Source organism: Diabrotica virgifera, chromosome 7, assembly GCF_917563875.1.
Source record: "Diabrotica virgifera virgifera chromosome 7, PGI_DIABVI_V3a".
NCBI classification, from domain to species: domain Eukaryota; kingdom Metazoa; phylum Arthropoda; class Insecta; order Coleoptera; family Chrysomelidae; genus Diabrotica; species Diabrotica virgifera.
Genome location: NC_065449.1, coordinates 16,079,711 through 16,096,940, shown reverse-complemented (window position 1 = coordinate 16,096,940; position 17,230 = coordinate 16,079,711). Strand labels below are relative to the sequence as shown.

General features: G+C 35.2%; 1 protein-coding gene across 8 annotated transcripts in view; it reads left to right on the top strand.

Moving 5' to 3' along the window:
* Nucleotides 1-17,230, top strand: part of LOC126887914 (teneurin-m) — a 240,350-nt gene that overhangs the window by 186,405 nt on the left and 36,715 nt on the right. For 3 of the 8 annotated variants that reach the window (XM_050655840.1, XM_050655841.1, XM_050655838.1), the window contains exons 5-8: nt 3,982-5,421; nt 14,897-15,174; nt 16,053-16,272; nt 16,561-16,755. In XM_050655840.1, coding sequence (XP_050511797.1) covers nt 3,982-5,421; nt 14,897-15,174; nt 16,053-16,272; nt 16,561-16,755 — 2,133 coding nt within the window. The remainder of the gene's footprint in view (nt 1-3,981; nt 5,422-14,896; nt 15,175-16,052; nt 16,273-16,560; nt 16,756-17,230) is intronic. The other 5 variants (XM_050655842.1, XM_050655839.1, XM_050655844.1 and 2 more) reach the window with 4 other exon arrangements.

The following is a 17,230-nucleotide window of genomic DNA, read 5'->3' as shown; positions in this document are numbered from 1 at the left end:
CACGGGTCATAAATTTGATTGACGACAAATCTTAGACCTCTTGTGGTCCTTGTTACCATAACAACTAAAAAAACGTCTGAACTACTATCTACCAGAGCGATGAAAAGATTTGGCTTTTATTCCTATTCCCTCATTCATATCTCGGTGAAGTATAAATTATGAGAATACAGATATTCCATTATTAGACGGCTTCAAAGAGATTTTGTGAATTAGTAACCGTTTCGACTTATTGTACTCATCGACAAAGAATCTGCAAAAAAATCTTTCCGAGTTGTCAACCCTCGGTCCCTTTTTAACCGGGCCAAATCAGATTTTCAATTATGTGCCACTCGAGCGTATTTAATACCCGAAGTTATCCTCTCCAAATGGGCCTTTTACCTGGAGAGTCTTTAGAAAAGGATGGCTGCCGTCAATACCAGCGACAGAAAGATAAAGCTCTAATGCCGATGTTACACGTGAACCATTTATATTTTCTACTTTCGTTCACTCATTAATTTTGATCCATGTTCCATTTGTTGCGTATTTTTGAATTACTGGGGTTATTTTATGGGGGAGCGGCTGCTTCGATGATTCTCTCAATTCTCATAAAACCAAATGGAAGAAAGAAAAGCCAGTCTACTTTTAAAAAAGATAAGATATTGTCATTGATTAGTTCTTCTCAATTAAAACAAAATTTTAAGACCAGTTTTACAAGAATAGTTCAAACGTCTGTTCAATTAACAAAATTTTACAAATTAAAACCATTTTTTAAAAAGTTATGTTGTACAATGAATAATTAGTAAACCGAGACAACAGAAAAATGGAAAAAACACTCAAATCTACTAATCCAAACCAGAGACAGATCTATAAATGCTGAAAACATAGACACTAATGTAACGGTATTGGCATTCCCGATAAAAATACAGGAATCAAGAGTTGTAGAAATTTGCAAGAACTTGAAGAACGGTATCTTTCGAGCTAATAGTCTGCCAACAGAATTATTCTAGAACTGTATCAACAGAGAAACGCCGGCAGATTTAAAATAATCTTACATTTCAACAATACATAAAAGGACAGTAAAGACAACTGTGAAAATTACCGGTAGTGCGGCCGATATGTGAAACAATTGCACATTTAATGATACAAGCATTGGACCACATATACTAAACATATTTAGATATGAGGCCATCTCAGATTTTGCCTTTTACAAAAATGGCGGGCATTCAAAATGGCGACTATACATATGTGTTTAATATTACCATAACTCTTGAACGAGAAGTCCGATTTCAACCAAATTTGGTATATAGGTTCTTTTTTTGCTTTACAAGATGGATGTGGTAAACCAGAAGAATCGGTTTACCAAAAGTTGTGTTTTTACTGGTTGTTTATGTAAAAATATGTTTTTTTTTTCAATTTTTTCCCTTTGTATATATTAATTTTTCAAAAAGGTAATACCGCAATTGAAAAAGAGCGTAAAAATATTTTGTAGAAAATATTTTGAACTTTTTAGTTATGTTAATTACCATTTAATAAATGCATAACGTATCTTCACATGTGCCTATGTGTGGCAGATTCGTGCAAATATAAGAATTATTGTGAATTTAATGGTAGAATCATATAATTTGGACCACATATACTACATACATCAAGGTTCAAATTTAGATATAAGGCCATCTCAGATTTTACCTTTTACAAAAATGGCGGGCATTCAAAATGGCGACTATACATATGTGACTAAATAGCACGATAACTTTGGAACGAAAAGTCTGATTTCAATTAAATTTGGTATATAGGTTCTTCTTTTGATGTGTAAGACCAAGGTCTTGAACAGAAAGAATTGATTGACCGGAAGTTGTGTTTTTCCTAATTTTTATGTAAAAACATGTTGATTTTTTACCAATTCTTTCCACCTGTATTTAGGTATTAATTTTTCAAAAAAGTAATACCGGCGTTGAGAAGAGCGTAAAAATATTTTTTAGCAAATATTTTGAACTCTTTAGTGATGTTATTTACCAATTAATAAATGCATAACGTATCTTCACATGTACCTATGAACCTATGTGCGGCAGAGTCGTGCAAATAATATAAGAATTATTGTGCACTAATGCAAAAAGCATATAATTTGGACCACATACACTACACATACAAAGATTCAAATTTAGATATGAGGCCATCTCAGATTTTGTCTTTTACAAAAATGGCGGGCATTCATAATGAATCTGCCGCACATAGATAGCTACATGTGAAGATACGTTATGCATTTATTAAAAGGTAATTAGCATAACTAAAAAGTTCAAAATCTTTCCTAAAAAATATTTTTACACTCTTTTCAATGGCGGTATTACCTTTTTGAAAAATTAATATATACAGGGTGGAAGAATTGAAAAAAAAAACAACATATTTTTACATAAAAAACAGTAAAAACACAACTTCTGGTAAACCGATTCTTCCGGTTCAAAACCTAGATCTTACTCATCAAAAAAGAACCTTGGTGCCAAATTTGGCTGAAATCGGACTTTTCGTTCAAAAGTTATCGTGCTATTAGTCACATATCTACAGCCGCCATTTTGAATGCTTGCCATTTTTGTAAAAGGCAAAATCTGAGATGGCCTCATATTTAAATTTGAACTTTTGTATGTGTAGTATATGTGGTCCAAATTATATGCTTCTACCATTAAATTCACAATAATTCTTATAATATTTGCACGAATCTACCACACATAGGTACATGTGAAGATACGTTATGCATTTATTAAATGGTAATTAATATAACTAAAAAGTTCAAAATATTTCCTAAAACATATTCTTACGCTCTTTTCAATGGTGGTATTACCATTTTGAAAAATTAATATATACAGGGTGAAAAAATTGAAAATAAATTATTTACATAATATACAAAATTGTTTTACACAAGAAAATAGATAAAACATAACTTCTGGTAAACCGATTCTTCCAGTTCACGATATCGATCTTGCAAATCACAAAAGGAACTTATGTAGCAAATTCGGTTGAGATCGAACTTTTCATTCAAAAGATATCGTGCTATTAGTCATATATGTATAGTCGCCCATTTTGAATTACCGCAATTTTTGTAAAAGGCAAAATCTGAGATGGCCTCATATCTAAATTTGTACCTTTGCATGTGCAGTATACGTGGACCAAATTATATTCTTGTATCGTTAAATGTGCAATTCTTATAATATTTGCACGAATCTGCCGCACTACGGGGGATAGTGGTCACAAGATCCTTGAGTCGGTTCAAACAATATCCAAAAATATCGAAAGAGACTACAAAGATATACAAACAAGCAGAAGAGCAAACAGATTTTAGAGCCGGAAGATCGATTGCGGACTACTTATTTTGCGTTAGGCAACTAATAAGAACAGAAAACCACTAATAATCAACACGTACAACGTACATTTACTACATGTCGACCTTAGAAAATGATACGATAGTATCCCTCTTAAACGACTCTCTAGAAAGCCTTAGAATTAAGCGATATTAACATATATCATAAAGACAAATAGTATTCATTAATGACAATCACATTGGCAACAAATAATGTGTATAGAACAAACTTTGATTTCCCACTTGGGATGATGATGATGACGATAGTAGCAGCTGCTACCGCATAACGAAGAGACGACTGTCTCCTCCGGTAGACCAGGAAAGAGTAAAAGTTGAGATTACAGGTAGATTATCTGCGGATGACTACACATCGGAGATATAGATGGGGATGATTCGTAGCGCCAATGGTGCTTTTCTTAAGAAATTGTGATATGTTTTTCTCTTTGATTTTCTCTCGATGTTTTTCTTCATGTCTTTTTGATTATACAATAAAAATTTTCTTCAATCTGACTTCAAATTTTTTAACTAATTCTACTAGAGTGTTACATTTTCACTTTGGAAGCGACTATTACGAGTAGGGATGTAATTTACATAAGAGTTTACGTCAATGTAATATTGAACAATTATATTAACTGAATTTTGTTTTGTTTCAGCATCGAGTTTACTGAATCTGTCATATCAGAACACGAAACCCTGCGAAGTACTCGTCGGGGACAACCCCCAAATCGCCCCCGCGTCGAAAACGTCGCCCTCCTCCGAAACGAACCTCTCGATATCGACACGACCGAAAACTTCCAACACGGGAGGTAAATACTCACACCCTGCACATTCCAGAAAACGTAGAAATATCTTAGATCCTCCGCATGCTTTTGTGTTACACGATGATAGTACCACTTCTATTAGTTCTAGTTCTAGGAGTTCCACCACACCTGGTTTGCATGCTGATAGTACTGTTACACCTTTGCATGATTTGAGTAGTTTGTCTACAACGCTAGGTAGCACCAGCGATACTGCTTCCACTGGGGCTACAGACAGTACCACTTCTTCATACACGACTAGCTCTTCTACTGATGTTACAACTTCTTCGCCTTCTTCCGAAGAAACCTTAACAACTTCTGAAGAGCTTAGTACTACTCAAGAATCTTCAACTTTGACTACTTCTACTTTTGGTGAAATATCTCCTACTACAAAGAAAGCGGTAACGTATGTCACAGAAGAAAATCTTTACTATGATCTTATAGGTAGTTCTGAAGAAGAAAACTTGTCGGATGCTTCTTTGTTTCATTTAGACAAAGAATACGACGATTTTATTAAAGATGAGCCTCTGGAAAGTATCGAAATCATGAAGATGAACAATAAACTTCTATCTACAACACAAAAATCTAAAGCAGGCTACAAAATAACAAACAATGAAGCTAATTCGAAAGAACTAACTGATGTAAATTTGTCTATTCTGCCGATGGATGGAAACAAAGACTTAAAACAGATCCTTATCAAGGAGCCCGCTGTATTATACAACAATGCTACTAACAATAAAATTTTCAATGATTTTGGAACTAACCCTAAACCTGTACCTAGTGTTAAAGTTATAGATATTTCCCCTGTACACAAACCCAGCATGTTGCCCTCTAAAAAAATTGTGGTGAACTTAACTATAGCGACGGACGATACTAACAGCGAGCCCTCTGTGTATATGCTTTCGGTGTCAGTACCAACTGATGGCAAAGGGGAGCCAGGAGTTGAAATTGACACTAAAGAAACCCGGCCTACAGAAACAGCAAAATTATCAGACAAGCCTGCTTCCGCTCACTTACCCGATTTTGAAAACGATGTCTCTGGTGGGGCTTGCGAATGTTCTTGTCCATCCTTAGATTCTCTGGAATTTTCAGACAACTCCACAGCGGACTATGATTACGACAACATAGTCATACAACCCCATAATATTACTACCACTGAACGATATAGCAACACCAGCGACAGCAGTACCGAGTCATCTACAACCGAAAATTATTCCAGTACCGAAATCTCCACGACCTCGTGTCCAGAAGTCACGACCAAATTACCCCCACCACCTACAATTCTTATTTTGGAAGGTACGAAATAGCTTAGCTTCCTTTCTAATTCAGCTATCATGCTTACTGACCAAATTTTATGCTTGCAAAAGTCTAGCCGCCTATTGCCAATAATAATAATATGTTCAAAAGATCATCGCTCATCAATCATTCATTCATTAGACTCTTCTTTTTCCCTAGAAATGGTCTGTTTCACTCCGATCAGGTAGTACTGCAGCCAGTTGATTTATTGTGCAAGACTACATTACATAAAAGGACAAGTATGTGAGTCTTTTACAGCTGGCGCCCTTTCTCTCATCCTAATTTCCAGCCTTCTCTGCCAAAACAATCTTGTTTATAATAACAGATGTAATAACCTCTGGCGGTTATTACATCTTCGACATCTTCTCTCCAGGATCGTCTTGGTATTTTTTGGCCATCTATTTTCAGGCATTTTTTGCAAGTGTCCGTACCAGATTAGTCTTTTGGCTTCAATTGTGTCTATTATGCCTACATAAATTTCCATTTCTTTTCGAATATCTTCATTCCATACCCTATCAAGTCTAGTGAGTCGGCAACATCGTCTCCAATAGTTCATTTCCATGGTCTTAATTTTTGATTTGTTTTTTTGATTTATTTCCCAGATTTATTTGGACTCCCAAGTATTTTAAGGTTTCATTTGATAATATGATATGTAGTTCCCATTTCAATTTGTAGGTTTTCTGGTTCTTCTCCAGCAACTAAGTACTCGGTTTTTTGTATATTAATTGTGAGGCCCCACTTTCTGTACTCCTTCCAGTTTTCTTTATTATATAGTCTACATTCTATATCACTCTTGTCTTTAATAAAGTACAATGGCTTGGTCGTCAGCGAAGTGTGTGGTGTACAACAATCTCTAGTCTTCGATTGGGATGCTCATATTGCAGCACTTTCTTTTCCACACTGGGGACGCTTCTTTCAGATATATTTTTAAGAGTATAGGTGCTATGCTGCAATCTTGCTTTAGACTCTTACTAATAGGAAATTGTCTAGTTAATTTGATTCCAGTTTGCTCTTATATATTTTTTATTTATTCCTTGTTTTTTCATTGCTACCCAGAGCATTGAAAGTGGTACACTTTCGTATGCCTTTTTCAAATCTATAAAGACTATATGAGTTGAAAAGTTGTGGGCTAATCTTTTCTCAATAACCTGCTTTAGAGAAAATATGCTGTTCATACGGGATCTGTCTGCACGAAAGCCATTTTGTTTTTCCATATTTGGTAAGGCAAGTTTAGTAAGCGTTTTTTTATATTGTCTGAACCATACATCTATCTGGTTGCTTTTTGTCATACATACATATACATATACATGTCTCCTAGAGGTAAGCCCCCTTGTAACCAAATATAGTTTTATTTACTGATATTTCTTCTTGTGGGACATTTAGTACAAAGCTTTCTCATTTTTCGTGTACAATGTGATGTACCTTTTTATATCTTTAAATGTTGCTATCTTAAAAACTGAATGTCTTTGATAACCAAAGTTTATAGACACCCTATGGCGCCAATAGCTCAAAGAACACTCGAATTTTTTTTATTTCCAAAAATGATAAGGAACCGCCACCGTTCTTCGGAAGGCACATCGGTCCTACTTTGGACTAGCGTACATCGACACTAGTTACATGAAAGAGGATTAAAGATGCTATTGCTCCCGGCAACAATTCCATACGATATTATGTATTATTATTATGGACACCCTGTGCAACAGGTCGTTTAATCATTCAACTAATAAACTATGTAAATACAAGAAATAGACACCTACTTCTAGTAAACAAATACGCGGAACTTAGCCCCAACTTGCCTTTTACGTTTACTATTAACATACATTACTAAACATGGAGACAGAATTACCGGAATTTGAAAATATAGGATTGGCAATATCGTGAGCTAGACACAATTTTGCAGAACCATTTTTTTCGTAATTCTCAAATGAATCATCACGACAACAATCATCGAAATTTCCTCACTAGTTTCGGTAACAATAATTTTCCTCAGTTCATCAATTATTGCAGAAATAATAGATTTAGTATTTCATAATGCTCTCTGACCTACTAACAACAATAGTGTAATTGAACTCGTTATTTCCTAGTAGTAGCAGTTTAATCATTACGTCCAGAAATAAGTATCAAATCTATTTAAAAATTAATATTTTTGAAAACTTGGAAATATAAAAATTAATATACAATGTGAGGCAAATATATGGAGCGGTTGAATTATTTCAATCTGGAAAAGAACATATTGAACTATTAATAATCTTATGATACAAATCATATTTTTTCTCTTCATTTATTTATTTCGATAGGCTGCTCTCTGAGGGCTGATTTTGCTTTTAATTCTCTTCTAATATCTTCGCTACGTCTTTTATCGATTCTCCTAGCTCCCACGACTTTTCTTAAATACCTCATTTCCGCTGCTTGCAATCTCTTTTCTTGTTTGTCGTTCAATACCCAATTGGTACGTAAATTGTTTTAAATATTATCATTTTGGTTTTCCTAGTTATTTCTTTTTTATTTAAGAAGTTTTTATACAGTGAATGATATGTTCTTGTGGCTGCTTTTATCCTATTTCCAATTTCGTCTTCTTGTGTCCCCTTCGTATTTAAAATTATTCCAAGGTATTTAAATGTATCTACCTGTTCTATTTTTTTGCCTTGGATTTCAATATTTGTCTTCTTAATATTTAGTGAAAAACCATAAATCTGACTTACTTATGTGATCCTATTCAGTACTTTTGAAGGGCTTTACGAATACCACACTGTCGTGCACGTATCTGACGTTATTGATACTTTCTCCGTTAATTCGAATTCCGGCTTCAACTGTTTCTAATCATCTACTGCTTCTTGAAAGATTTCCTCAGTGTATGTGTTAAACAGCAGAGCAGAGGTGGTAGTGTACATCCCTGTCGGACCCCACGTTTGAATTTGGTATCATAATATACATGCAGTGGCGTAGCTAGGGTGGGGCGGAGGGGGCGGTACGCCCGAACGGGTGACACCCGAGAGACCCGATCACAAAAGAATGAATCGTTAATTTGTAACTTTAATCAGTTTACAATCAAAATATTATTCAATATTATTTTGTGAACACACGAAACCGAGAAATGTTGAGGTCAAAGAGGCATTTCTTGGATTTTTACGTTAAAAGCAAACAAGCAGTTGATCTAAGTAACGAAATTGTCAAGAAACTTGATATTGATGATTTAGATGTTATGAAGTACCGTTCACAGGGATACGATAATGCAGCTGTCATGTATATGGAGGAATACAAGCTATTATTAAAGCAAAAACAAAAAGATTATTATCGTTAGATGTACATATTGATCATTTAATTATTTTATGTGGCCAGTACTCTTTTGCACAAAATACATTTTGTGTAACATTTCTCAGAACTCTAGAGGCAATTTTTAATTTTTCTTCTGCTTCCACTTAGAGCATCTGTTAAGCGACTATCCACAATGCATTGGAGTGCTCACTATGCTGCAGTTAAAGTATTAGCACATGTTAATAGTGTCGTTGCTGCAATTGAGAAATTATGTCATCAACAAAAAAATTTAGACACCAGAAATGTTGCACATAACCTTATGCCCCCTGAATGTAATTTCACATTATTTCTTTGTTACCTTTTCTCTTGGAATGATGTATTAAGACAAATCAATTTTTTGTATAACCGTTGATCAATCACCGACCAAAATAGGAGCACTTTATTTTTATATTGAAAAAAACCGTAGTCATATTATAGAATATAGATGAAGTAATAGATTTTGCCACGAAAAGATATGAGGACTAAGACATTCCCACCGAAAAACGAATTCTACGTCAAAAATGGATGGATGGTGAGTTAGGTACCGATACAGAACTCACACTTCAAACCGAACTTCAAAAGGACGTGTTGGAATGTTTTGACCTATACAATGTTGAACTAGAAACCAGATCAAAGTCCATTCAAGATGTGGCTTCATGGTTCGAGGTTGTGCAGACACACACTTTGCTTTTCCCGAACAGTGAACAGTTGAAATTAACTGTTTCAACATTTTGTGATTTTTGCTGTGAGGAAGTATTAGAAGCAGACCTCCTACTAGAAATACCAAAGTTCAGAAGACATTTACAAGCGGCCAGTATTACAGCCTCTAAAAGGTTAGCTGTAGACTTTTTAAAATTTCATTGTGGAATGGGATTTCATGGAATTCCTCCCAAACTAATTGGTCGCATTAAAATTGTTTATGACCATTTGTGTATCGGTTGCTTCATGTGAGAGAAGTTTTAGTAAGTAAGCTAAAATGAATCAAAGATTACTTGCGAGCAACAATAACGCAAACAAAGCTAAATATTCTCGGTGCAATTTCATTAACTATAATTCTTATTTTTTTTTCATTATTCAAAACATACGTTTATCGGATTTTCGTTTATTTTAACAACTCTTAATTTTAGTATTTGGGGTGACACCATCGATTACCTCCCCGGGCGTCACCCATGGTAGCTACGCCACTGTATACATGTGATAGTACATAAATTCACTTTTACATATCTATATAATTTACTACTTTATTAACATTTTTGACCCTTTAGCGTGCCCTGGAACATTATAATAGGTCTGGATCCCGCGTACCAAAAAAACTTTATTAGTAGCAAGCTGAAAATTAAATTTTAATAGCTTAACGGTGTCTAGTCGGACAAACTTTAATATATGGGAACACTGGAACAGGGGAACTTTTAATTGTGGAACGTAATTTTAATTGTGGAACGTGTCCTGACAAGTTTATGATTGTGAAAACTAGCAGGTTGTTTTTAAGTACATTTAATAGCAAAATTTAAATAAAATATATGACAGAATGTTTGTCCGACAAATATGTTGGGCATTTTAATAAATTTGACAAGTAGAATATGTCAAATGACAGGAATAATGTTAGTGGTAAATAGCAGTCTGTATTTTGCATCAGAGTTTAATGAAAGGGTAACAAATCAATTGGAAGTTCTGTCCGACAAAATACATGGGACGTTTTCGTAGTCTGACGTTCAAAACCTGTAACCAGTTCCACAATTAAAACTTCCCCTGTTCCAGTGTTCCCATACATCAAACTTTTAGTACTGTTTGTCCGACTAGACGCCGTTAAGCTATTATTCTTTTTCTCATGATCATCTTTCAGTGCGTCACAGTTTTTCGATTTCTCTCTAACGCATTAAATTGTATGTGACAGAAAAAAAGGCACGTCTGGGAATACTTCGGTAATTATTCTAGTTCGGTGATTATTCTAGTTGTCGATAGATGGCGCCATAATCAAAAAAGAATTATTTATTAAATAAAATAATAATATTATCAATATAATCTGTACAATTTATAAGACTATACAAATGAAAGAAAATACCATTTTATAAATGCAATAGACACAATTGATTTGGTTTTATTCCAAATTGAAAATAAAATTTGACAACTGTCAGATTTAACTAAAATGTCACGTTAGAATAAATGTCATAAATGTGTATTATCACGGACTTACCTTTTTTTCTATAATTTGTGACGCACTGAAAAATGTTCATGAAAAGGAGAATAACAAATTTTCAGCTTGCTACTAATAAACTTTTTTTGGTACGCGGGATCCAGTCCTACAAGAAACACATTGAAGTTGATGTCAAAAACTTAACGTACAAAAACATAACCTATAAAAATACATTCTCTAATTAACCGTAAATTTTTGAAAGCACAGCTCACAGCTGCTTGTCGTACTTTTTGAGCACAATTTGAAATTAGATACTAATTTCTAGACGAATGTTGTAATAGATTTTGCCTTTCGCTATAATGCTCTCTGACCTACTAACACAGCTATAATTGAGCTTATATTGTTATGTTTATTTTGTTATTTCCGAATGTTCTAGTTGTATAGTATTATTGCATGTTTGCATTGTCTCGGTTGTTTTACTATTTTGCATCTTGCTGCAAATTTACATTGGTTTAGGGCATTGTTTATATTATTATTGTACATATACAGTAGCTGTTGGAACTTTACGGTGAGTTGTTAAAGTGCTGCAATATTACTCATTTCAACAAATAAGTTGTGGTTTTCATCAATAGGGCTTTTCATTCACAGTCATTTGTTTCGAGCTTCTGTCATGTGTCACATAATATTAATATATCTACGTCATACGTTATTGGTATATAACAATAATACAAAGCAAATACGTATGGCGTAGATATATTAAAATTATGTGACACATGACAGAAGCTCGAAACAAATGACAATCGATGAAAAGCCCTATATGATATATACTTACTATATAACTAGAGGATGATCACAGCTGTCTAATTCACAAGAATAAAAAAACCGCTAAACGCCGAAATGAGTGCCGCATACCATATTACAGCTACAAAAGAGCTAATATGAATATTACGTAGCGCAAAAATGTATTTTAATTTTGATGGAAAATAAAACTATAGTTTTATTTTGAAAAATTTTTCCATATAATATTTGCTAAATTTGAAGTAAAACACGCCACAAAAAAGTTACTTTGATGCAGTTTGCATTTTAAAGCTATTTTGTGACGCGTTTTACTTATTTGGCAAATATGGAAAAATCTTTCAGAATAAAACTAGAATTTTATTTTCCATCAAAATGAAAATACATTTTCGCGCCTCTTAATATTCATCGGATATTAAGAGCCAACAGTAGCGATCAACAGGTAGCAACAAACGCGTTCCAATATTGAGGCTCTAATTTTGAATATTTTGTCGAGATATTTGGCACACATATTCGTAATATAATAAAGAATGGCGGTACAGAGCCCAATTTCAGAATTATGTTAGTATGTGGAAATTACTCTATAACTAAATAAAATATTGAAAAAAGGAGCCTGTACCGCCATTAAGAAAGACAAAAAATACACTTTCTTCAAATAAACTTTTTTATCCCGTGCCTAGATTTTGTGTCACATTAGAACTACTAAAAATCGATTTTTTTATAACAAGAAATCGAACGTCACTGACTTGGCAACATTTCGCGCCTATGTGTATAAAAATTATTGTTTTTGATAGTATAAACGTCACTGTCAGTGTCAAATTACCGACGTAATGTTGTCTCACTTTTGAAAATTCGCAGAACTTTCGCAATCTTGGACCGCGTTTGTTGCTATCTGTTGATCGCTACTGTGTGCTCTTAAGAGGCGAATCCGGAATTCAGCGAATCCGGAAATCTATAGATCCGACTCACTAATCAGATCCAATAGCCTGAATGAAACCACATCTCAATCCGACTTGGTTAAGATTGATGTATGTACTCCTCATAGAGGTATATATTAACATAGAGGGAGCCTACCTTCCGCGCTTCCTGACGACAAGATCTCATGGACTGGTTTGCGGCATCTCTTTCTAACACATTGTATCGAAAATCTATGATGACATTCAGTGTGAAAATAGGCACGGAAGAGGAGGACAACTGTAGCAGCTTTACTATGCGTAAGAGTGAAACAGCACTAATCCAAATAAAAAAGATGGTGTCGTCACTTCGCTCTGAATGACACTCTCTCTATGCTAATATATAACTCTATGGTACTCCTTTTATTCTTTAATATGAGGTTTATTTAATTTCGTAACATCGTAAAACATAATGGGACTCTTAACAATCGATGATAATTTACGAACTGAAAATCAATTATCTTCGTAACAACACATAAAAAGATAATTTTAGTATGCATCAAAGCAAACACATAGCAATTACTTGGCTTGAGTAACTGCCGTTTTATGGTGTCACTTACGTGGACTCTGTAATCGATTCTCTTAGTATGCTGACAGTAGCCGAACTGTTTTATTTTTATTAATATTGATTGGATCTTTTGACTTTATTGTCAGCCGGTTTTATAGGTGGTAGTTAATGATCTTGATGCAGGTCGCTGATGTCTAAATATACCTATGGAGTGTTCACTCGGAAATTACGTAATAGGTTTCAAAGTGAGTTCTAATGCGTCAAAAAGTGCATTACATAACAGCATAATACACGGATTGTACCAAAAGTCTTCTTCTTAGGGTTCCTGTCCATTCCGAACGTTGGCGATCATTCTCGCTATGATGATTTTGTTGGTTGCTATACGGAATAGTTGTGTATAGTTGTGTTGAGGTCTTTCCATGCTCTCAGGTTAGCAAGCCAGAATATTCTTCTTCGTCCTGAGCCCCTTTTCCTTCAATTTTACCTTGCAAAATGCATTGGAAGAGCTCGTATCTGCCTTGATTTCTCATTATATGTCCCAAGTACTGCAGCTTACGGTCCTTCACGATGTTGACCAAATCTGCGGTTGTGTCTGTCCATGGCATCTTCAAGATCCTTCTGTGCAACCATAGCTCAAAAGTCTGAAATTCAATGTCTACGTTTCTACTCCGTATAGAAGCATTGAGTACACGTAACATTTAAGGAGCCTTATTTTTGTTTCTAGGGTCAGGTCATGGCTCTTGAACACAGAGCTCATAGTCAAGAATGCACTTTTTGCCTTTCCGATGCGACATCTAATCTCTTGGTTATTGTCCCACGACTCATTTATTATAGTTCCCAAGTAGTTGTATTGTGAGACACGTTCAATTCTCATTTGGTTCACATACAGATTTACTCTAGTTATGTTTTCCTTGCAGATGACCATTAGCTTGGCTTTGATGGTGTTTATATCTAGTCCATATGTTCTACTTGTTTCCTTATTTTGTTCATTAAGTTTTACAGCCTTTCTATGGTATTGGAAAACACTATTGTATCATCTGCATATCGCAGGTTACTGAGGTTGACTCCATTTATTGAGATGCCTTCATCAACATATTTTAGAGCCTCTTCGTGCTTTCGAGTACAGATTGAATATCAGCGGTGAAATTTTATGCACCCCTGTCTCACTCGTCACTCACCTTAAGATTTTGACCTGATCTGTATATTCTCCATCTATTCGGAGCACCGCTGATTGATTCCAATACAAGTTAGCTATTATTTTTAGGTATCTTCCCTCAATCCCTGTCCTCTTCAGCAATTCCATCATTTGTTTTTGCCTGACTCTATCGAAAGCCTTTTTGTAGTCAATCTATGTACATTTCTGAAACAACACCTGCACGCTAAATAAAGCCTCCCTCGTAACAAAGCCGTTCACAATAATTGTGGATGACTTTTAAAAGCAGCTTCAGCGGATGGCTCATTAGGCTTATGGTCCTACAGTCTTTACAAACTTTTGCTCCTGGTTTTTTGGACAATAGTACGAACTCAGATTTGAGCTCTGCTGGTATTTTTCCTGCTTTGTATATGTCATTAAATATTATTTCAGCTATTATTTTTATTTGTTCTGCATCTAATAGCTTCAGCAGTTCTGCAGGAATTTCATCAAGTTCATTTATTAAATTAAATTAAAAATTTATTTTACAAAACTTTATAATCATGTGTACTAATACAACTCACCCGAAAGTTACCTCCCTATTTATAATATAAGTAGAAGCATCGTATTTAAAAAAGCTTCAATCTGATGTAATCTAGGTGCGCGCACATTCCCAGCTCAATCGTTTCCACCGGACGGAACAACGTTTTCCCAAATTTCGTTAGGGCAAAGACTGTCGAAAGAAATCCCAGCATATGGTTACTGGAACATGCAATTTTACCAATCGGAAGCGGCCTACGTCCAGTTTGACTACAGTATACCAAGAGGCGCTAGCATAGGGGTCTACGCACGAAGAAACGCCCTACCCACCCACACGCAATACCACATTTTGGAAGTACTGAGTGGATTCAAGGCTAGGACAACCAGAGCATCACATGTAAGTATATCAGTATATCTAGCTGGCTGTTCATTGGGATTTTAGCTCTCAATGAGGTTAATGTGACTTAATACTGGACCATTTATATTTTATATTGTTTATCGTTGTTTCATCTAAGATACGGATATTTATTTAACAATTCTTGTTGCACCTTTGTACCTGATCTTGTCAAGTTATCCATATGGGAGATTCTTTTGTAATAACTATGGACTTTGTTCTCAATACCATCATTGTATAATCAGTTCTACCTCAGATTCCTGGAAGACAAACGACTTCCAAGAAGATCACACGCTGGATAAATCAAGTTGTTACCTCTGATAATGTCTGGTTTCATTATCAACCTTTTTTGTTTGCAGTACTATACAGCTATGTCTGTCACCATACTACTTCTTCTTCTTTTGGTTCCTATTCGTTTCGAGTAATGACGATCATTCTGGCTATAATTATTTTATTAACTGATGTTTTAAATAGATTAGTTGTTGTTGTGGAGAACCATTTCCTCAGGTTCTTTAACCATGATATTCTTCTTCATCCAATTTCTCGCTTTCCGAATACTACTTCAGTAATCTGAATTTAGTGTCGTTTCTCATTATGTGTCCGAGATATTCTAACTTTCCCCTTTTAATGGTATACCTCACCTCTTTTTCTTTCCCTATTCATCTTAATACGGTCTCGTTGATTATCTTGTCCATCCATGATATTCTTAGGATTCGCCTGTATAGCCACATCTCGAAGGCTTCAAAAGTTTTTTCTCCATCGCTTCAGTGAGTGTCCAAGATACTCCATGACCATACTCCAGGACCATACTCCATGTCTATAAAATACTTAGTTTAGTATAAGCTATTATACAGAATATTTCTTTTATTTTGTTTTTCTAGCAGTCAACAGTCAAAAAGGAAGTAACGCATTACATGGAACAAGGCCACTGGTTTCTCTCTCTTTACAACGACGATGGAGACCCACAAGAAGTGACGTTTGTCGCGGTAGTAGCAGATGACATGACCCACAACTGTCCGAACGGTTGTAGCGGCAAAGGAGAATGTTTGATGGGGCATTGCCAATGTAATCCTGGATTTGGAGGGGACGACTGCAGCGAGAGTAAGTCAAATTTTCATTTTTGCTAAATTTAGGTACTTCCATTTCTTTGTACAAGCTACTAACCGTAGTCTAGTTGTTTGTTTAGAGAAGGTGGTACTGCCAAAAAGGGTCAAAACTGCACTGGAGTTTGTTTACATTTGTAGTAAGTCTGCTTTCAATTTTGAACCAAAACTACGGTACTATGGTACTATTTCTCATATAAAAATAGCAGTACTCCCTTACCTCTAACCTCAACGACTAGGCATAACCGCTTGTGCCTCTGCATGACCTTGAACGTCTTTCTGCTAGGTGTATGTCCGGTCTTGTGTAGCCAACGTGGCGAATACATCAACGGAGAATGCCAGTGTAACCCTGGATGGAAAGGCAAGGAATGTCAACTAAGGCATGACGAATGCGAAGTGCCTGATTGCAACGGTCACGGCCATTGTGCTAACGGCAAATGCAACTGCATCAGGGGATACAAAGGAAAGTTTTGCGAAGAAGGTGAGCATATTTCATAAATACTAATTGAAAATATTTTGTTGATATAGACATTTTAGGTGTTTTTACCAGTAAACGATAGGAACATGAAAAAAACGAGATTTTTATACATGAACTAGTGATTTTACCCGTCGCTATCCTACATGGAATCCAGTCAATTGCCATCTATAGCCATTTCACTCAATTTTTTTCTTCATCCTATTTTATCGTATTCCCTAATTTTTTCTGACTACCTTCAATTTTTTCTGACACCCTCCAATGTTTTCTGACTCCCTCAATCTTTTTTTGTCTCCCTGAAATCTTTTATAACTCCCACCAATGTCTTCTGACTCTCTAATTTTTCCTGAGTTCCTACAATTTTATCGTCTCTATCTCTAATTTTTCCTAACTCCTTCTTACATTATCCTATCGCGGGAGCAACCCTATTCACACACATTCACGGGAGTCGATCCGTTCACACTCATCCACGGTAGTAAAT